Here is a 19,012-nt window from a genome sequence, read left to right on the forward strand (position 1 = left end):
CTGCAAGGGTGGGGCTGGGAAAGGAAGTCTGGAAATCTGGGGGGAAATGAGCCCCGAAGGGCTCACAGAAGAAAGGTCTGGGGGCCACGAGCATCCCCATAGTCATCGGTTCCCTGAATTCTGCCAGGTAGAGAAACTGAGGCGGAAGACCTGTGGACACCTCTAGGGTGTGTCCTGCCTTGAGCTGGGTGCCCAGTCCCTCCTCTTGGAGGCCTGGTTACAGGCCTCATAGCCCCAGCCTCACCCAGTGAGACCTGTGAGCACCCGGTGTGGACCAGGGTGGGCCTGAGAGGCCCAAGGCCCCCACCAGGGTCCCGTGTCAGGAGGGCTGGGGGGGTGCTGTGGGCAGGAAGCGGAAGCGTCAAGTAACCCTTGGCTGCAGTTGAGAGCGCGAGAGCTCACTTCTCACTCAGCTCAGCCAGAGCTGGAGGTGGGCGTCCCGCGCTGAGGCCGGCAGACAAATGGTGAGGTGGAGGCCCCCTGGGTCCTTGGGGTGGGGGCGACAGGAGGTCAGGGCCGGAACGTCCGGGGAACGTCCGGGCCCCGGGAGCTAAGGAAGGATCCCCCGGGGTGGGGGGGGCAGGCAGGGACGGAAGCAACCGGTCAGGGGCAGAGGTGAGACCCAGGACGGGCATGGGGCAGAAGCTGGGCCTCTCACCCCTCCTCAAAGCTGGGCCTTCCTGGGAGTCAGGGTGTGGCCCCAGTGCCCCACTCCAGGCCCAGCCCCCCTTGAAGACCCCCAGATAGACCCTCTCACCTGCTCCTCTGGCGAGCTGGGACTCTGACACAGCCCCTACCTGCATCCCTGGGAGCTTGGGCGGACAGAGGCCAGGGTAGGGGGAGGCTTGCTTGCACCTCGGCACCTCTACCCCTCCCCCCATACCCCCCACCTGCTTGTTCCGACCGCAGGCTTCCTCTGGCAGCTGCACCCGCCTCCCCCAGCCCCCAGCAGGCCCCCAGGGACGGGGAGTTGAACGGAAACACTGCAGCTGGGGCAGTCCCATGGCTGGGAGGGAGGAAGAGGGGTCTCAGAAACCCCCATCCTGAGACCTGGCCAAGTGGAGGGTGAACAGTTGCCTGGGAGTTGGTCCCGCCATCCCAGGCCTCAGGGAGAGCAGCCCCAGCACCAGGCATGCAGGCTCCCTCCCTCCCTTCGATCCCACCCATCCCTGCCCGGTCAGCCAGGATGTACTGAGTGTATTCTGTGAGCCAGGAAGTGTTGAGGTGCCTGAGCCAGAAAGATCCCTGTCTTCCTGCAGCTTATTCTGGTGGGGGAGCTAAGACAACAAACCTAATGAGCAAGCAGAGTTATCGAGGGTGTTAGGAGTTGGGGCGTGGCGGGGGGCAGGGCGGGGAAGTACAGCAGGTAAGGGGCACTGAGAGGGCTGGGCTGGGCTGCGGGATGAACGGGGATGAACGTCAGGGGAGAAATCCAGGTCAGGTTAGGTGCACAGGTGAGCCATGTGGCTCTCGGGGGGAGAGAGCATTCGGAGCAGAGGGACAGCCAGGCCCAGACCCAGGGCAGAGGCCGGCTTACACGGTGCAGTGGGAGGGAGGAGTTCAGAGCATCTGGATCTCACAGGGCTTTATTGACCAAGTAAGGACTTGGGCTTTTCTGCTTACTGTCCCCGTTTCGCCTGAGAGGCAACCGAGGACCCCGTCACCCTGCCTCCCCCCACGGCCTGCCCCAGCCCCGGTGACGAGCCCTGCCTGTCTCCCCGCAGGACCTGTCCTGCGCCCTAGGGCTCGGGACACTGCTGGCCCTGCCAGGGGTCCTGGGCTCGGGTGGCGATGCAGAGCGGAGCGCAGGCTCCAACTCTGTCACCGTCGTCCTGCTGCTGCTGCTGCTCCTGCTGCTGGCCACTGGCCTGGCGCTGGCCTGGCGCCGCCTCAGCCGCGACTCCGGAGGCTACTACCACCCGGTCCGCCTGGGCGCCGCGCTGTGGGGCCGCACCCAACGCCTGTTCTGGGCCAGCCCGCCAGGCCGCTGGCTCCGGGCCCGCATTGAGCTGGGGTCGCCAGATGAGGACCTGGAGCGGCAGGAGGACGAACAGGACGTGGAAGACGACTACTACGACATGGAAGGTGGCCAGGAGGAGGTTGAATCCCAGGAAGAGGGGCAGCCAGGTGGAGAGGAGCCCAGCCCACAGCAGGTCCCAGGGCCGGCGGAGGAAGCACGTGACGGTGACGCTGGTGATGACAGTGACGCCGGTGATGCCGAAGGGGGCCTGGGTCTCAGCTCCCAGGGGCCAGCAGGCTCAGGGGGCAGTGCCGAGGCCTTGCTGAGCGACCTGCACGCCTTTGCTGGCAGCGCGGCCTGGGATGACAGCGCCAGGGCAGCTGGGGGCCAGGACCTCCATGTCACTGCACTGTAGGGGCCAGCCCTGGGGTCGCATCCCTGTCACTGTGCATCTGCTTCCCAGGCTGCCGTGGCTGGACAAAGCCTGCCCTGGACCCATCATCACCCACACCCCCACGTGGAAAGCCTCAGACTGTCACTCCCCCAACTAGTTCTGTCCCCAAGTCTGTGCATCCCTGCGCCCTCCAGAAGGCCACCCAGCCCCAGGGCCATTGGGCAGCCATCTGAAATAAAACCCCTCCAGCCCTGCGGCTCTGTGGTCCTGTAGTGAACCCTCCCATCCCCAAGGAGGGGCTCCTCCTGGCACGACCCCCCCCATTCCTGCCTCCAGAGGTCCAAAGGAAGAGCCAGGTCAGTGCCATGATTCAATCCTTTATTTCTCCAAGGGCACAGCTCGACTGCGGGAGGCCAGGTGGGTGAGGCCCCTCCACCAGCAGCCGTAGCCTGCACCCTTCATATTCATGATTCCGGGGTACGGCCACACCCAACAGAGACACGCACTCACACACACTCACTCCCGTGCCCCTAGGGACACCCCCAGGTCTCTGGAACGGGCCCAGGGTCCCGCTGCCCTCACAGCCTATGGGGAGGGGCCTCAGCAGCTGCCCTCATCCCCACCCATCCCCCTAGCGCCCAGGGCGCCCACGGCCTCTCTTGGACTTCTTGGTCCCTGAAGGGGGTCGGATGGGGAGGGGGGCAGTGCTCGAGGGTGGCGGTGGCGGTGGTGGCGGCAAGAGAGGAGGTAGAGGGGGCTCCATGGGCTCTGGTGTGCTGGGGCTGGGCCGGAATCCCTCAAAGGGCGAGAACTTCAGGGGGCTGCAGGGGAAACCAAGCGGAGTCAGCACCTACTGGCCCTGGGGCAGGAGGGCCGCCTTCCTCACGTGCCTAGGTGCCCAGGCTGTGAGGTCGAGTGCCCATCCAGGCAGCCCCTGCTGGGGTCCCGTGGTAGATGGGGAAATGGAGGTTAACACTGGTTAAGAGACTTGGCCAAGGCAGCCCCGGGGTTGACGGCAGAATCGAAGCTAGGACCACTGGAGCCCCCTGCCCCCAGCTCTAGGCTCCCCTCTGCCCTGCGGTACCTGATGGGGGTCCGGGGGCTGCTGTTGAGGCGTCTGGGGGAGCGCAGCTTAGGCTGGAAGGAGAAGCCCTCCTTGATGCTGTCCAGGACGGAGGGCGCCACATACGTGAAGCCCTGAGGGGCAGAGGCAGGGCCAGGCGACGCTCAGTGTCCACCACTCTTTAGCCACCATCCCCGCCTCTGTCCCCATAACTCTCAGGCCACCTCACCAGAAAGGCCTGGTTGGCGCTCTCACTGAGGGCCGTGTCGTCTGGACTGTCCACTGGCGTCTGCCGCGTGAAGTGGGTATCAAACTGGCTCACGTCCTCCTCTGACTGCTGTGGGCAGCCCCGAGAGGGGAGGGGTTAGGGGCGTCCAAGCAGGAGTCCTCCACCCGCCATGGGGCCCATGGGACCTCCACTCACCAGACAGGGCCTGAAAGGGGGGTCCACGCGGCGGGCCAGGAGGTCGTCCCAATTAATGTGCCGGAAGAAGGGGTGCCTCTGTGGGTAGGGTGCCCCCAAATGTGCCAACACTTCACCCTCCTTGGCTCCCTCAGTGGCTCCCTCAGTAACTCCCTCTGTCCTAAGGCCCTGCCCCCTCATGGTGGTCCCAGACCCACCTGCACATCGGCAGCGTCTCCTGGGCCACCCCCTATCCGCTGGCTGGGATTCCGCTTCAGAAACTGCAGGACAAGGGCAGACGGTGAGGGTCTGGGGAGAGGTCCTGCTCGTGTGTCCCCCTGTTCCCAGGGGCTGCTTGGGTGGGGAGAGGTGAGATGGGGTGTGGGGGAGAAGGCCTCTGGAGCGTGGTCTCCACCTACCGACACCCTCAGGACTTCCAAGGTTTGGTCCAGTGGCCCCTTCTTCATGATGCCTGGCTGCTGGCATCATCCCGGGGCACTTTAGTAGGGATCCATCTCCAAATCTGGGTCCAGGGGCACCTACCCCCCCATGTTTACCCCTAATGATTGCCTCTTCACTGGGAGAGTGGCGAGCTCATCCTGAACGTTTTGCTGATCAGGACTTGGACTAGGGACCTGTCCAGGGCCAGGAGCTGGTCTGCGTCAGAGTTAAGGCCCAAGCTCAGTGTCTTGGACCCCAAAGCCAGGGTTCCTGCATCCCAAAGGCCCAGCGTACAGGCAGGGATGGCTCCGGCTCCCCATGGCCCAGGGAGATTCAGGAACCCGTGCAGGACCTGGGAGAAGCAATGGGGGGCCAGACTAGGGGCAGGAGGGAGAGGGAGCCCACCTTTTTGACAAGGTCCCGGGCATCCGGGGTGAGGTAGGGGGGCAGTGCCAGCTTCCCTTTGATGATCTTGTCCATGGTTTTCTTCCGGTTCTCTGCAGTGAAGGGTGGCTGGAGAAGGCAGAGGGTGAGAGGAGACTTGTGGACCTCCCACCGGGCCCAGCCCCTGCCCCAGGAGGGGGCCCTCCTCCCACGCCCACTCCCGTCCTCCCAAGGAGGCTGGACTTGCCGATCCAGTGAGCATGTCGTACATCAGGGCCCCCAGGCTCCACCAGTCCACCGCCCGGTTGTGGCCACTGCGCACCAGAATCTCAGGGGCCCTGGGGGCCAGGTGGAACCGTCAGTCCAGCCAGGCCCTTCCTGGCTGTGCTTCTGACCCCTGGGCCCAGCCAGCTGCCACTTACATGTACTCAATGGTGCCACAGAAGGTGTGGGTGACGGCGCCCTCATGGATCGACTCCTTGCAGAGTCCGAAATCCGTGAGTTTGATGTGGCCTGAGGAAGAATGTTGGAGGGGGGTGCTCAGGGCCCCAGCCCCCGCCACGGGGCTCCCCAGCCCTCCCTGCAGACTCCGACCCACATGTGGGGTGTACGCGCACCCTGGCTATTGAGCATGATGTTCTCCGGTTTGAGGTCCCGGTAGATGATGCCTTGGGCATGGAGATGGCCCAGGGCCAGCGTGATCTCAGCCAGGTAGAAACTGCAGGGACATGACAGGGTGATGGTAAAGACGGGGGAGCCAGGCCCAGGGGAGGAGACCCCGGGAGCCCCTCAGGAGAGAAACGAAGGAACACCTACCAGGCCGTGTCTTCCAGGAAGATGCCCTCCCGCTCCAGATGTGTGAAGAGCTCGCCGCCTGCGACACAAACACGTCAGCAGCTGTGTGCCGGGACCAAGCTCCTTTGCTCTCTGAGTCTTGGTTTCTTCTCGGGGAGAGTGGGGCTCAACATTCCCGCCCTACCTGCCTCACAGAGCTGCCGTGGGGATTCAATTCAATCAGCAAACATCTACCGACGCCTACTCGGTGCCTGGCCCTGTGCTGGGCGAAGCTGGGGACACAGAGATGAAGAGACCCAGCCATCGCCCTCGGGACGCTCAGTCTAGTGGGGAGACAGACATGCACACAGCTGCTCTAATACGCCAGACGGAGGCAACGGCTCCGAGAGCTTAACCCAAAACATCTCACAGAGGAGATGGAGGGGGACAAAATTAATCCCGATGTGAGGAGAGAGAAAGTCCGTGGTAGACTTAAAGGGGATGCTGAGATGGCACACAGGGAATGAAGGTCACAGGGCTCGTCAGGTACAGATGGGATAGTTGGGAAAGGCAGGCCCGGACCGCTTTGTGGTGAACCGGGGACACCAGGCCAAGGGGGCCAGGCTTTCTCTGGGCAGTTACAGGGAGCCAGGGAATTCTGAGCAGGAGTGCTGGGGACAATCCGTGCTCTGAAGCGATGACCCTGGGAGTTAGTGGAGGAGACACTAGGAAGAGGGTGAGCTGGAGGCCTCAAGTCCAGGTAAGAAACAACTGTGCCTCCCCACCCCCCCACCCCCGCAAGAGGAGAGGATGGAGGACACTGTAGAGAATGAACCAACTGGATTTGGGACCTGAGTGGATGCAGGCACATGGCAGAGCGGAACAGGACATGAAGGAGTAGTGGAAATGGACGAAACAACCCTCTGGACTTCTATACAAACTCCCACCACTCCCATCCACCCCCAACACAGGTGAGGGACACAATAGGCGCTGGACAGATGTTTGCTGAATGAATGAATGAAGGAAGGGACGGACAGATGGTTGGATGGATGCATGTGGGGGCCCCCTAGCCATTCTATACACCACGTCTCTCCAAGCTTCCCCCAGACCCCCAGGGCTTCCTACGCTGGTTCCCTGACCCTGCCCACGCCCCTGCTGGGCCCGCACTCATACCACTGAGGCACTCGAGTATGAGGTAGAGTTTGCCACCAGTCTGGAAGGCATAGGCCAATTCCACAATGAAGGGGTGCTTCACTGACTCTAGAATGTTCCGCTCAGCCCGCGTGTGTGCCGTGTCCTTGGCGTTGCGCACAATTTTGGCCTGGAGAGACAGGGATCGGTTAGAAGTTGGGTACCCAGGGCTCCTTCAGTCCCTCCAGCCATTACTCTTCTGCAACCCTCTATCACTGCATGTTTCCCCATAACTCTGCTGCGATCAACAATCCTCCTGGTTTATCCTCCAGCATAGTGTTTTCAACCTTAGCACTATGACATTTCAGGCAGATAATTCTTTGTTGTGGGGGCTGTCCTGTGCACTGTAGGATATTTAGCAGCATCCCTGGCCTCTACCCACTGGATGCCAGTAGCATCCCCTTTCTAGTTGTGACTCAGAAATGTCTGCAGACATTGTCGAATGTCCCTTGGCCAAACTGCCCATGGTTGAAAATTACTGCAAAACAGTATAATCACAGTTGACAATAAACCAGCAAATGCAAAGACAGGGACGGTGTCCTCCATCAACGTTCACTGCTGTCTTCCCAAAGCTGGGTGTAGTGCATTGGGAATGGCAGCCACTCAGTAAGGATCTGTCGGCTGAAGAAATGACTCACCTTCCGCAGGACTTTCATGGCATATATTTTGCCCAAGTTGGTGCCCTGCACCTTTCGCACCTGGAACACCTGTGGGGCAGGGGAGACAGGATCAACTTCCCTCTCTACATTCTATCCTCAAAAAACTCCACCCTGAAGCTTTGGCATTGGGACCAAGAGGCCCAGGTCCACCCAAGGGTGAGGCAGTAAAGATCTCAGGTCTGAATCTGAGAGAGTTTGCCCTTCCCTCCTTTATGTTTTTGTGTCTGAGCTCTATCAGAGGCTAAGGTGATTTACAATCAAATTTGTTTTGAGAACCCTTTGCAGCAGGAAGACTGAGGCTGTCAGGCCAGTGAGGAAGGAGGGAGGGCCGGTACCTTGCCATAGCCCCCCTTGCCCAGCACACGCAGCAGCTCAAAGCAGTGGGGCCCGATGCGCTCGGGGCCCAGGTTCACACTGGTCTCAGTTAGCTCCACCTCCTCATAATGTCCTACGGGCCTATGGATACAAGAAGTTAATGGGGGCAAGGCCCGGGTCCCCTTCCCCAGCCCATCCCCTCCTCTCCCAACACGACCCTCACTCACTCCAGGCCAGCCGCCCTCGACTCGGCAAGGGGACACACGTCCTGTGAGAAACCGAGGGGTAAGAGCCAAGAGAGGTGCCAGGATCCCTCCCCCCGAAAACTGGCCCAGGAGAAGAGAGAGTCAGGAATGGCAGCTGGCAGGTGATGGGCGGGGACTGGGGAGGAGAGGCCGAGAGAATCAGGGGAAGACCTGGGGTCCTGGCAGACAGGTCGGGGCTTAATAGGGGCCGGGATCTGAGAAAGATCGGGGTCCGCAGGAGCGGAGCGGACTCTGGGTTGGGGGAGCGGGGCGATCCCACCGCCTGGGCGATGAGATCGGCCCCGGGATCGAGCCGCGCCCGGGCAGACCACTCACCGCGGGGCTCAACTCTGGCTCGCCCTCGCCCTCGCTGCCTTCCTCCGTCTCCAGGTCCAGGTCAAACACCGCCGCCATGGCGGCGCCGGCCCCGCGGGCCCCTCGGCCCGCACCTGGCCGCGCTCTGACTGACAGCCCCGGGCCCGACCCTTTACGTTATCATTCCGCGACGGCGGCCGCGCGCGCCGATGACGCAAAAGGCTTGCCCTCCCTCGAGTAGGCTGCTTAGCCTGGCGGGGAGAAAAGATGGCGTCCGTCGCAAGGCCTCTCGGGAATTGTAGTTCCAGAGTGCCGGGGCGCTAAAACCTCCCCAACCCTCTTCTGCAGGATCCTCAGTCTTCCCCGCACAGCTCCCCAGGGGCGGCACCGGACAGGGGTTGGCCTGGAAGGCGCCTATCTTGGCTCCGGGGAGAGTTTCAGTTTGGATGGGGCAGAGTCGGAAGCGCATGCAGATGTGAGTGTAAATGCAATTCCCAGTCCTGGTCTAGCTGTGTGCTGCCAGGCTGGCTGGGTGGCGAGAGGCAGGTCGTCTCCTCTCTGTTCGCTCCTGAAAGGGAGGCGGCTGCTTCAAGGTCTCCCTAACGTGCCCCCAGGCTGCAGGACCCTGCAGGTCAGAGCATTTAGTGGGTGACTGCCTTGTGCCTAGCTTACTGCCGGGCTTTGTTGCCAGGTTCCTCCAGAAAGGGTTTGGATCTCACTGATCCATCTGTAAATATGGGCTTGTGCTGGAGTTTGCTCCGTTGCCAATTTGAGCACATTTAGTAATTCGGCTATCTGGTACAGGACAGGCGCTTAATAAAACTTCGTTGAAAGAATGAATGAATGAGCACACCAAACCTGGTGTGTGACTTTAGATTTGGGCGTGGATTCTTGTTGGACGGGGCTCCGTGGTGGTGAATTTGGACCACACCAGGCTTTGGATGAGTCTTGATTGCCGCAGGCTGTCTGGATGTGATTCCAGTTGGACAGGGGAGGCTAGATATGAACTCAGATGGACAGAACTCAGGGGTCTCCAGGCTGGAGGAGGGTTATCCAGTTGGATGTTGCCCTCTGATTGTAATCGCACCCACAGGAGACCCTCAGGTTTGGGTCCTGGTGTGGGTGCCCCTGGCCGGCCCCTGCCGAAGGTCAACCTCAACGCCTGGCCACTGTGGCAGTTTATCTTTAGCTCCTGATGCCACAGGGATGCCCTAGCCACCCCTCCCTCCTGCCTTCCCCACCTCCCACCTAGATGAGCCTGAGAAGTGTGGTCCAAGTCACAAGAACCTATCCCAGACTCGGGACATTTCACTAGTCCATAAGCCTTTATTGGAGAGAGATGCTTGTGGAGCCGTCCATGGCTCCTGTGCTGCACAGACACAGTTCTTAAAGCAGCCTCCCCTGAATTAGGAAGGGAGTGTAGACTCTCCTCTGCCGATGCTAGTTAGGTGTGCCAGAGGCCAAGGCACAGAAGCTTGGAGGAGAAGATGCATGATGCATGGGAGGGGGGTGTTCACGCGCCTCAGGGCCACACAGGAATGAGGGCAGGGAGGTGAGCGGGGCCTAGAAGCTGAGTGGGCATGTAAGACTCAGTAAAAGCAGAAACCTGGACCTTGCAGCTTGTCCCTTGACCCTCCATCCGCTGTGGTACAACCTCGAGGCAATGGTTGTTCTGCTTTGAGCCCGCTTCCTCATCTGTAGGATGGCATGATAGTGTCTGCCTGGAGGGGAGATGATTACTGCTGACCCCAGGTCACCTGCTTCTACTGCTCAGGCCAAATGAGGCAGGTGGGGCACTGCCAGAAGTTGTCAGCAGGCTCTAGAAGTATCCTGGAATTTGTTAAATGAGGGAATGAGTAAGAGGACAGGGGGCTTAGTCTCAGGTTTTCCTGGGATCTGTCCAAGGCCAGGGGCCAGCCGGGTTCTCTCCTCCCTGAGACAGCAGGAAGAGAGAGACCTAGAGGGATGGGGAGTATGGGCTGGGTTTGGGCCCACTCCACCTCCCTGGGTACAGGTGTGTGTGTGTGTGTGCAGCTGTTGTCACTTCTCCACAGCTAGAGTCCTGGGGCAGCTGTGGGCTGGGGGCCTTTGGGAGGGCAAGAGGGCCCAGCGACCCCCCAGATACTTTCTTTTGCGGCCTTGAAGCCCAGGAGGCCTTGGTGTCAAAACCGCCCTGGCCCTCTGGAACAGACCTGAGGCCTTGGAGTGGGCCAGGGCTCTGGAAGAGAGGCAGGGAGAGCACTGTGGAGCAGAGGGCAGCACAGTGCCCCACCAGCACTTCGCCCCTGCCCCCTGGCCCCAGTGCTATTTGAAGTGGGACAGGAAGTGGGCGACAGGATAGTGGGGCCCGTCGATGCCCAGGCCCTGGCAGAGGCCCAGCAGGCGGACGCGGGCCTCGGCCGGGGTGGGCCCAGCACAGGCCACACTGCAGTAGGGCTCTTCGTACTCCCCGGGTACCAGGGCCTCCTCCAGCTGATTGAAGCGCAGCAAGCCCCGCTCATGAAGAGCCTGTAGGGTCTCTCGGCTTGCAGTGGAACTCAGCGCCTGCAGGTGCTGGGACACCAGGCACATGACACCCACCAGGTGGCCACGGGCGCGTGGGTGGGTGGGCAAGGCGGGCCGAAGGCCACAGGCCACCATAGCAGCAGCCAGGAGCAGGTCCACACCATAGAGCTCCAGGATCCAGTCTCGCAGGTAGAAGCCGCCCATGCGGGGGTTGATCTCGATGAGCCGCGGCCCAGCCCTGGTCATCTTGAGCTCCACGTTGAAGACCCCATCCAGCAGCCCACAGCCCAGGCAACAGCGGAAGGCTGCCTGCACCAGCTGCACCTCCTGCTCCGGTGCCAGCCCAGTGGGCATGCAGGCTGCCGTCTCAGTGAAGCCAGGCAGCCTCGTGGGGCCATTGTCAGAGACAAAGGCACCCAGCAGTCGCCCACCAAACAACACCAGGTCCACATCGTGCTCGGTGCCCTCGACGAACTCCATCAGCAGCATGGCATTGCCCCAGCCCAGCCCAATGCCAGGGTGGTCGGCCTCGCCCTGCAAGTCACGGGCGATCCGGGAAAAGTGCTCGTGGCACTGCGGGGCATCCTCCACCAGCCGCACGCCCACTGCGCCTGCCCCAAACTCCAGCTTCATGACACCCGGCAGGGGCACCTGGCGGACGGCCCTCTCCACATCGGCCTCACTCTCCAGGGGGCAGCAGGGCACAGCATGGAGGGAGGGTGCAGGCCAGGGCGGGCCGTGGCGGCGCAACAGGTGCAGCTGGGTGCGGCTCTTCTGCTTGGCCAGGCGCATGGTGGCCGGGGGGTTGCAAGGCAGACCCAGCTCCTGGCAGAGCAAGGCTGTGAGCACCAGGCAATCGTCCCAATAGGAGAAGCAGCCATCTAGCTGCAGGCCGCGTGCCCGCACCAGCTCCGCCAGCAACCGTGCATTCTCCTCGTCCCTCTGGTGCTCTGTCACATCAAAGTGGATGAAGGTCTGCACCAGCTGGGACGCAAAGTGGTTGGGGTCTGACTCCACCAGGTGCAGCTGCAGAGACCACAGGAGGGCAACACACCCAGATCAGCCCACACTGGGCACTGGGGAGAGAGCCGGGGTCTAGAATGTGGTCCTGGCCCTCAGGAGAGATGGGCTCACCAACATTAAGGTACTCAAAAAATATTTGTTGATGGTTGAATAAATGGAAGGTGCAGAGGTGAAACACCTAACCCAGTCTGGAGGGGAGGGAAGGCATCCTAGGGGAGGCAGTGCTTAAGGTGGGAGCTGAATAAGAGTCAGCCAAAGGAAAGATGGCTGCAGGAGGGAGAAGGCAGAGGGGAGGGGTAAGGAGGGTGGAGGGCAGAGGGCAAGGGAGAGGAGGGCAGGTGGGCTCATTCCCACAGGCAGCCTCGCTCTGGCCAGGGCTTGTAGGGAAACTGCCAGGGTTGGGGCTCAGGACAGGTGGTCTGGTGTCTTTGGGTGTCACGCTCTTGGTCATTGTTCACCCGATGTGTTCGGACACTGGGAGGTGCCCACAGAGGAATCCCGTGGGGCCCCACGCCCCCAAAGCTCACTGCCCAGAGCGGGAACACAGGCACGAAGCAGCTGGTACCCAAGGCAGAGGCAGCCCCTGAAGAGGGAGGGGAGAGTGGCTGTCTGCACTGAGGCAGTTGGCAGCCTAAGGAGTGGAGAGACATTCCAAGTGGAGAACACAATGTACCAGGCAGGGAGTGAAGAGGCTTAGGAATGGCTAGAGGAGAAGTACCCAAGGGGCTGCTGTACTGTGGGAGAGGGGAGAGGAGGCCACTGTGGTAGATTGGAGCCAGGAAGAGCCTAGACATTCGGCCTCGGTTTTCTTATCTGTTCAATGGGGATAATGTCTACTCAGCCTGCATGGCTCCAGATTCTGTAATGTGAGGCCACTACTGTGAACTTGATTCGAGATCTGTAAACTGCTCCCCAGCACCCTCCTCTTGCCCTCAGGAATTCAACCTCCAAGGGCCTGCCCTCTGCAGGATAGGGCCGGGCTCTTTAGCCGGCATTCAAGGCCCTCGTTCTGGCACTAACCCTGAACGCCACCCCCGCCCCTCCAGCCCATCAACCCTGGGCTCCTCTTTTCCTGGAGGGTTCTGTGCCCTCCCTGAGGTGCCTCTTACACCTGGCGAGGACAGAATACGGCTAGGGGCAAAACGGAGTTTAGACTCCTAACCTGGGCCGGGCGGTGGGCCCGCCTGTACAGCTGGGCTCCGCGCCCCCAGCGAGAGCGCCCCGCGCAGGCCCCGCCCCAGAGGTGCTGGCCCCGCCCCAAAGCCCGCACCAGCCCTCGCCCGGGCCCCGCCCCCACCACTCAGGCCGGGACTTGGCGCCAGGCCCCGCCCCTCTCCCCGCCCACCTTGAGCCCGTAGTCGCGCGCCGCCTCCCACACGAACTTCTTGCTGACGCCGCCCGCGCCGATCAGCAGCAGCTGCTTTCCCTCCATGAGGCAGCGCGCCGAACGCCGCAGCATGGTCTCCACGAGCGGCGCGGCCGCCGCCGCCTCGGCCGCCGGCCCCCGGCGCGGCGCGGCCCACAGTCCTTCGAGCGCGCCGCACGCCTCCAGACACAAGCAGCCGTTCAGCTCCAGGGCCACGGGGGTCAGCGCGCCACTGGCCACCGTCAGCGCGAAGTCCACGCCTGGGCCGGGCCGGGGGCGCGGGCTCAGCGCGGGCCGCCCTCGGGCTCCGCCTCCCCCGCCAGCCCCGGCCCCCAGCCCGGGCCGCACGCACTCACCGAGGAAGTCAGTGCGGACCCGGCGCCCGCCGCGCTGCTCGGCGCTCAGGTCGGTCTCCAGGGCCAGCACGGCGGCCAGCGCGGCCTCGGCCGCCGCCTTGACGCGCCGCCGCACGACCGCCACCTGCGCCGCCTCGCCCAGGCCGCACTGGGCCAGCGCCACCTCCAGCGTCAGCGGCAAGGAGCTCTGGTGCCGCAGAGGCCGGTCCCCACGGCCCACGCCGCACACCACCTGGGCAGGGGGCGGCTCAGGGGGCTGGCCCAGGAGGAGTCCTCCCAGGACTACGCCCCCCTTCGCCCCATGCACACAGCCCCCTGTGCCAAGATCCAGGCTGGACCCCTTACTGGACATTCAAGAAGCCCCGCCCTCCAATGTGACTTAAACTCCACGAACCACCCTCCCCTGCCACTGCCCATCTGGTCCCTAGACCCCTGGGTCTACCCAGGCTTCCAGGCCCAGCTGGGGTATCTGCTCCCGGAGGGCTCCAAGCATGCTTGCTCCTGGCTCCTGGAGCCCAGGAGGCCTGTGCCACCCTGGTGTGCCCCAGCCCTAGAGCTCCCTGAGGGCAGGGTTGAGTCTCCCTTTCAGCTTGGCCCAGAGCTGTGTACCCAGGATGGTCCCCAAGCCTCCCTGAGCTCCCCAGCTTGGAGGCCCCTCCTAAAGGGATCCAGGCACTGGAGGTTTATCAGGGACCCTGGGTCAGTCTCTTCTATAGGCAAGAGCGCCCTGGGAAGAGGATTCAGCCCTGGGCCCTGGTACCCAGCATGGGGTACCAGGCAAGGCTTCTGATGTGGGAGGGGTGCAGGAAGGGTTGGAGGGGAGGGAAAAAGTGTCAGACCCAAGAGTCCTCCCAGAGGCAACCAAGATCCCCTCAAAGATTTTGTCCTCTCTCTCCCTAGGGGCCCACATCAGCTCAGTGGGGCTGGGCTGGGGTGTGGCAACAATCACCTTGCTCAGCAGGGGCCTGTCGCCCTGTGTCCGACACACCACAGCACACATACGCACAGCCAGCTCAGGGCCGGGTGGGGGACTACCTGGGGGAAGACAGTGAGGCCTGAGCCTAGCACAGAGCAGCCAGGAGGCTGAGCCGAGCTCCCATCCCTGGCTGGTCCAGGTGGCTCTCACCTGGGAAGGGCAGCCGGGCAGGTGGGCACACAGCCTCCACCAGGACACTCTCCTCCTCCTCCAGTTTCTCCAGCAACGCCAGCACCGTGTCCACTACTGTACCTAGCTCTGCTCGTGGGTACAAACGCAATGCCTGCCGCCCCCGCCAGCGCCAGCCGCTGAGCTTCACGGCCACCTGCAACGGGGAGCGGAAGAGGCCTCCTCACCACCCCATGCACCTGCAGGCTGGGATGCTCATACCATAGGGGCCAACAAGTAAACTGAGGTAAGACGGCCCGGGACTGCCACAGGGCTCAAAGTGGGGGACAACTTTCCAGCAGGACTTGGTAGCCATCCTTGGGTCCCATCCTACTGGCATCTGCACAGCCGGCGGGAGCAGGAGCCTGTTACCTGCAGAGCATCACCCAGGGCCTCGGAGAGCAGAAAGGCCCCTACTTCCTCCTTCACCAGCATCTCCTGGCCCTCTTTGCCACTCAGCTCCACCAGCCGTAGTCCTGGGCTGGCATCCCCTCCCCGTAGCAGTACCGGTGGCTTGTAGGTGAAAGCCAGGGTAGCTGGCACGACCACACCACCCTGCTGAGCCAGCAATCGCCTCGTCAGCAGCCGGTCCTCCAGCAGCCGGGCCAGCTCAGCAGAGGCTCCCGTGGGGCAGGTCAGGTCGCGAGCAAGCTCTGCTGCCTCTCGATCCCGGCAGGACCCCAGCCCCAGGCCCGCCAGGAAGTAGGTGGCACGGCGTGGGGGGACAAAGTCATCCAGGAATGTCAGGCCCCCCGGGTGGAAGCTCACGGCCTTGGACACCAGCAGGGCCGCCTCGCCTGGCTGCTCTGGTGCTGGCACCTTCGTCAGCCAAGCAGGGGACAGGCAAAGGAGCATGTTTCCTGTGGGCAGAGAGAGGAGGGTTGCTGGCCAGGGAAGGCTTAATGCCCCCATGCCCTCCAACTCCAGCCTGGGCCCCTGGGTAGCGGGGGGCAGCTGCTCCCAGAACCCACCCCCACTCAGAGCATGGCAGCTGGTCCAGTGGAATGCTGGCAGTTGCCAGAGTCGGCGGGTATTTTGGGATGTGGCCGGGCCAGGGCAGGACTGCCCTTTCTGTAGGGGGGGGTGGGGAACTTGGGCACACACTCACCCGGGCTCTGGACCCCACCCTCCAACAGCACGGACAGGAAGGTGCTGGGGGATCCTAGAATGCACAAGGTCACCTCGGCCCCAGGGCAGCCTCGGGGGAAGAGAACATTGCCAAGCTCACCAGGGGCTCCTCTGGCTGGCTCTCTGTCCACCTTTCCCCACCCCCACAGCCCTGCCCTCACCCTTGGGCCCCCAGGTCATTCCCAGTATGTTCCCTAACAGGACAGAGAGGAAGCTGGGGAGGGAAAGGGAAGCTGCCTGCCCATCTCTGCCCCAGGAGGCTGGCTCCCTTCTCTCTGAAGCTGGTCCAGAAGGCACTGGAGGCAGGGTGACTGGAGACCTGGGTTCTAGCCGGAGCTCTGCCACTTTCCATGTGACCCTTGGCCCCTGTGCAGTGGTGGTGGGGGGAGTCTCTGTGCCTTGGTTTCCCCGTCTGTACAATGGGGCCCAGTCTGTGATTTTTAGGTATTCTAGCTGTGAAACCTCTGTCCACATGAAATCTTGTGTGGCCCCCTGATATATAAGACAGGTAAAGCGGGGGAGGAGGCTTGGGTCCCAACTGCTAGCTGTCTCCACGGCAGCTCCCAAGACACTTCTAAAGAAGCTTTGGCTCCAAGAACATGGATTGCAAATCCCAGGGCTGGATCTTCTGGGGCTGGGAGGGAAGTCTCCATTTCTACTGGTGCCAGATGCCCTTGGGAACAATGTTTGCCTGCCTGAGGTTCACTAGCCTTGCCTCCCTGGCTTCAGACCGAGCCAGAGCCTGGGGGAAGGGGCCGATCTTGATAGGGATGGGAAGCAGGCTGGGCTGAGCGTTCCTTCCTCCCCCCAGGGGTGCCCCCCTCCGTGGAGCCCTCAGGCACCTGTGCGGGGCACCTGGCTGCGGTCCTGGGTCTCCGGTAGGCCAGCTTGCTGCAGACAGCTCTGCAGGAGGCTGTAGTAGTAGACAGTCCAGGCCTGGGCCTCCGCCACCTCGGGGGACCCCTTGCAGTCCAGGCCCACGTCATGGCGCCAGGAGCCAGGGAAGCAGCCTGGGGGCGGCAGGCCAGAGCCCCCTCCCCATGGGCCCTCCTCTTCCTCCAGGTCCTTGGAGCCCAGGGGGCAGTCCCACTCGGGACCCAGTGGATCCAGGGAGAGCTGAGGGGGGCAGAAGTGGTGGGTCTTGGGCAGGGTGGGCAAGGAGCACGTTAAGTCACCCAAGGGTGTAAGCCCCCCACTCTCCTAACCTTGGGTTATGTTCAGGGCAGATACTGTCCCAGGAACCAGGAGAGGATGGGGTTGGGTCGTGGGGTGAAGGCCTGTTACCAAGAACTTGTAGGTGGGAGTGCTTTGTAAACTGTGTGCAGTGCCCCAGGGGGTGGGGGCAGAAGGCAACGTGCTGCTGGCTGGACCACTGCCCCCCATCCCATGCCAGGGTCTGCCCGAGCTTGGTTCACAGGGGCAGAGGTTTTTATGAGTTTTGTTCACGGAGGCAGCCCCGGAACCTGAAACAGTGCATGCACACCGTAGCTGGTCAATCAGTCAATGTCTGTGGACTGAAGAATAAATGAACCAAGCAATCATTCTCAGGCCGCCCATTTCTCTCTGGCCTCGGTGACCCATCTGCCATCATGGAGTTCTGCTGAGACCTGATGCGTCTGTTCCGCTGTCACCTCCAAGTAGGCCCTGAGGACCTACTGTGCACCCAGCCCTGTGCCAAGCACTGGTAGGCAAAAAGCTGGAGCCCTTCTTTTCAGATGTTCTGAGTCAGGGAAATGCTTTCTTGGGATGAAATCTTACACCGCTGCCCCTCTCTGAGACTGGCTTGCTCCCATGTGGGGCTGCTCAGAGGCTCAGTGTGAACACACATGGGGACACAGGTGGGCCTGTCCTCCAGGGCACAGGCTGGGCCACCTTGGGCAAGTCATGGGACACCTGCCCTGTCCCACCCCAGGGTGCTGATGAGGCTTGGACCAAGAGAATCACCTTGGTCATCGGGAGACCGTGGGCTGTGGCCAGGAGGGCAGTGGTCTGGGCCTCAGACCTGGGCTCGAATCCCGGCTCACCAGTGCCAAACTCTGAGCTTCGGTGCCCTCTCTTAGAAGGTGAGTTCCCTGAGAGCCCAGGCTGTGGGTTCACTGCTGTGTCCCCAATCCCAGAATAGTGCCGTGCGCACAGTAGCTGCTCAGTAAATGTTGCAGAAGGAATGAATGCCAAAGGGTCCAACAGCGCCCACCTCCCAGGGCTGAAGGGGGAGAGATGGAGTGCGTGGCACACAATAGCTGCCTGTCCCATGGCACAAAGTGGGGAGTCGGGTGTGCGTGTTATGGGTCTGAGCTTCTGCACACAGCAGCCCCCCAGGGTTCCGCTTCTGGGTGCTGAGCCTGCCCCTGGGCCCTCCCTCGGACCAGGGGCTTGGGCCTTTTGGGGGAGGGACCAGAGGAGACTCACCATCTTACAGGTGAAGAGGCTGAGACACTGATGGCAGAGACAGAGGGAGAGAGACAAAGGAGGGAGTCAGGGCAGCCGGGGCTCTACCCCACCGCCCAGCCCCTAAGACTTTGGAGGCCAAGAGGTGGCCGCCTTGGTGCCTCTGTCCTGTCCCTGCCAGGAGGTGTCCAAGGCTGCCCCACCCCCACCCCGAGGAGCGGGAGGAATTTCTGCATCCCGGACCCCAAGGGTCTTGCACCCCGAGGTCACAAACCCCGGGGTGCGCCGGGCAGCGCCGGGGGTCCTGGCACTCAGCCCTTCCAGCGGGGGGCGCGCCGGGTCCCCGCCCGCATGTGGCAGGGAGCGGGTACTGTCGCGGGTCCCGCTGGGGGGCGCGGGCGCTCAAGGTCCCCGTCCCCGCGGCCCCTGCCCCCGCAGCCCCCCTCCCTGGCTCCCCCCGGGGCGAGGGCAGGAGCCGGGGTACCTGGCGGGCGGCAGCGGCTCGGCGGGGCGCGGCGGGCGGCGGGCGGCGAGAGGGTTCGGACAGGGCGGCGGCGGCACAGCGCGGGGCTGAGGCGGCGCCACTTTATATAGAAGCGGCCGGGGCATGCCCAGTGCCGGGCGGGGGCGGCGCGGGGCCGCGGTGGGGGGGTGGGGGGTGGGACGGGACCAGGCTCCTTGTGCCAGGGGACTGCCCCGCCCCTCCCGCCAAAACATCCGCACCCCATCCAGGGATCCGCGGTACTGCGGGCGGGGGACATCCGGCCGGCAAGGGGCAGGGCGCTGGGCGGGCCAGGCAGAGCCAGCCAAAGGGACACGTGGGTATCTTCAGAGACACAGACACCGGGAAACAGAGGGCCAGGTACCAATGGTCAGGCGTCGTCAGAGAGAGTCACAGACATAGGGCAGTTGTGGTAAAGAGAAGACAGACGGGGACAGGGACAGAGAGAGAGAAAGT

At 62.8% G+C, this 19,012-nt stretch overlaps 3 protein-coding genes across 5 annotated transcripts; 1 reads left to right on the forward strand and 2 right to left on the reverse strand.

Moving 5' to 3' along the window:
- Positions 1-83: 83 nt before the first annotated feature.
- On the forward strand, positions 84-2,610 carry PTPRCAP (protein tyrosine phosphatase receptor type C associated protein). Its single transcript, XM_004437706.3, has 2 exons — positions 84-464; positions 1,725-2,610. Exons 1-2 carry the CDS (start codon positions 462-464, stop codon positions 2,373-2,375), a joined length of 654 nt encoding a protein of 217 aa, XP_004437763.1. The 5' UTR covers positions 84-461; the 3' UTR covers positions 2,376-2,610.
- A 105-nt stretch (positions 2,611-2,715) lies between these two features.
- RPS6KB2 (ribosomal protein S6 kinase B2) lies at positions 2,716-8,290 on the reverse strand. 2 transcript variants are annotated; one of them, XM_014793061.2, is made up of 15 exons: positions 8,166-8,290; positions 7,812-7,852; positions 7,605-7,725; positions 7,249-7,317; positions 6,593-6,740; positions 5,462-5,519; positions 5,263-5,363; positions 5,068-5,158; positions 4,893-4,983; positions 4,667-4,774; positions 4,039-4,101; positions 3,842-3,919; positions 3,647-3,754; positions 3,439-3,551; positions 2,716-3,175 (listed from the first exon to the last, which is right to left on the reverse strand). In XM_014793061.2, the coding sequence occupies exons 1-15, from the start codon at positions 8,241-8,243 to the stop codon at positions 2,986-2,988; spliced, it is 1,458 nt and encodes a 485-aa protein (XP_014648547.1). In that variant the 5' UTR covers positions 8,244-8,290; the 3' UTR covers positions 2,716-2,985. The 2 variants fall into 2 exon arrangements, with proteins under 2 accessions (XP_014648547.1, XP_014648548.1); XM_014793062.2 differs by lacking the exon at positions 7,812-7,852 and having other exon boundaries at positions 8,166-8,263.
- Positions 8,291-9,381: 1,091 nt separating this feature from the next.
- CARNS1 (carnosine synthase 1) lies at positions 9,382-18,619 on the reverse strand. Of its 2 annotated transcripts, XM_087422560.1 has the most exons (10): positions 18,539-18,619; positions 18,076-18,102; positions 16,509-16,782; positions 15,647-15,736; positions 14,911-15,398; positions 14,521-14,695; positions 14,344-14,429; positions 13,395-13,626; positions 13,018-13,298; positions 9,382-11,675 (listed from the first exon to the last, which is right to left on the reverse strand). In XM_087422560.1, the coding sequence occupies exons 2-10, from the start codon at positions 18,076-18,078 to the stop codon at positions 10,449-10,451; spliced, it is 2,856 nt and encodes a 951-aa protein (XP_087278686.1). In that variant the 5' UTR covers positions 18,079-18,102; positions 18,539-18,619; the 3' UTR covers positions 9,382-10,448. The 2 variants fall into 2 exon arrangements, with proteins under 2 accessions (XP_087278686.1, XP_087278685.1); XM_087422559.1 differs by lacking the exon at positions 16,509-16,782 and having other exon boundaries at positions 18,539-18,598.
- Between the last annotated feature and the right edge of the window lie 393 nt (positions 18,620-19,012).

This window comes from Ceratotherium simum, chromosome 34, assembly GCF_057802395.1.
Source record: "Ceratotherium simum simum isolate JZ-2026a chromosome 34, ASM5780239v1, whole genome shotgun sequence".
NCBI lineage: Eukaryota > Metazoa > Chordata > Mammalia > Perissodactyla > Rhinocerotidae > Ceratotherium > Ceratotherium simum.

Excerpts from the sequence above, each read along its gene's own strand:
- RPS6KB2 (XM_014793061.2), bottom strand. The coding sequence starts at position 8,243 with ATGGCGGCGGTGTTTGACCTGGACCTGGAGACGGAGGAAGGCAGCGAG. Across the intron at positions 5,364-5,461 it reads TTCCTGGAAGACACGGCCTG|TTTCTACCTGGCTGAGATCA; the intron begins GTAGGTGTTCCT and ends ATGTCCCTGCAG. Across the intron at positions 3,755-3,841 it reads CCCCTTTCAGGCCCTGTCTG|CAGTCAGAGGAGGACGTGAG; the intron begins GTGAGTGGAGGT and ends GGCTGCCCACAG.
- CARNS1 (XM_087422560.1), bottom strand. Across the intron at positions 14,430-14,520 it reads TGCCCGGCTGCCCTTCCCAG|GTAGTCCCCCACCCGGCCCT; the intron begins GTGAGAGCCACC and ends GTCTTCCCCCAG. Across the intron at positions 13,299-13,394 it reads GGTCCGCACTGACTTCCTCG|GCGTGGACTTCGCGCTGACG; the intron begins GTGAGTGCGTGC and ends GGCCCGGCCCAG.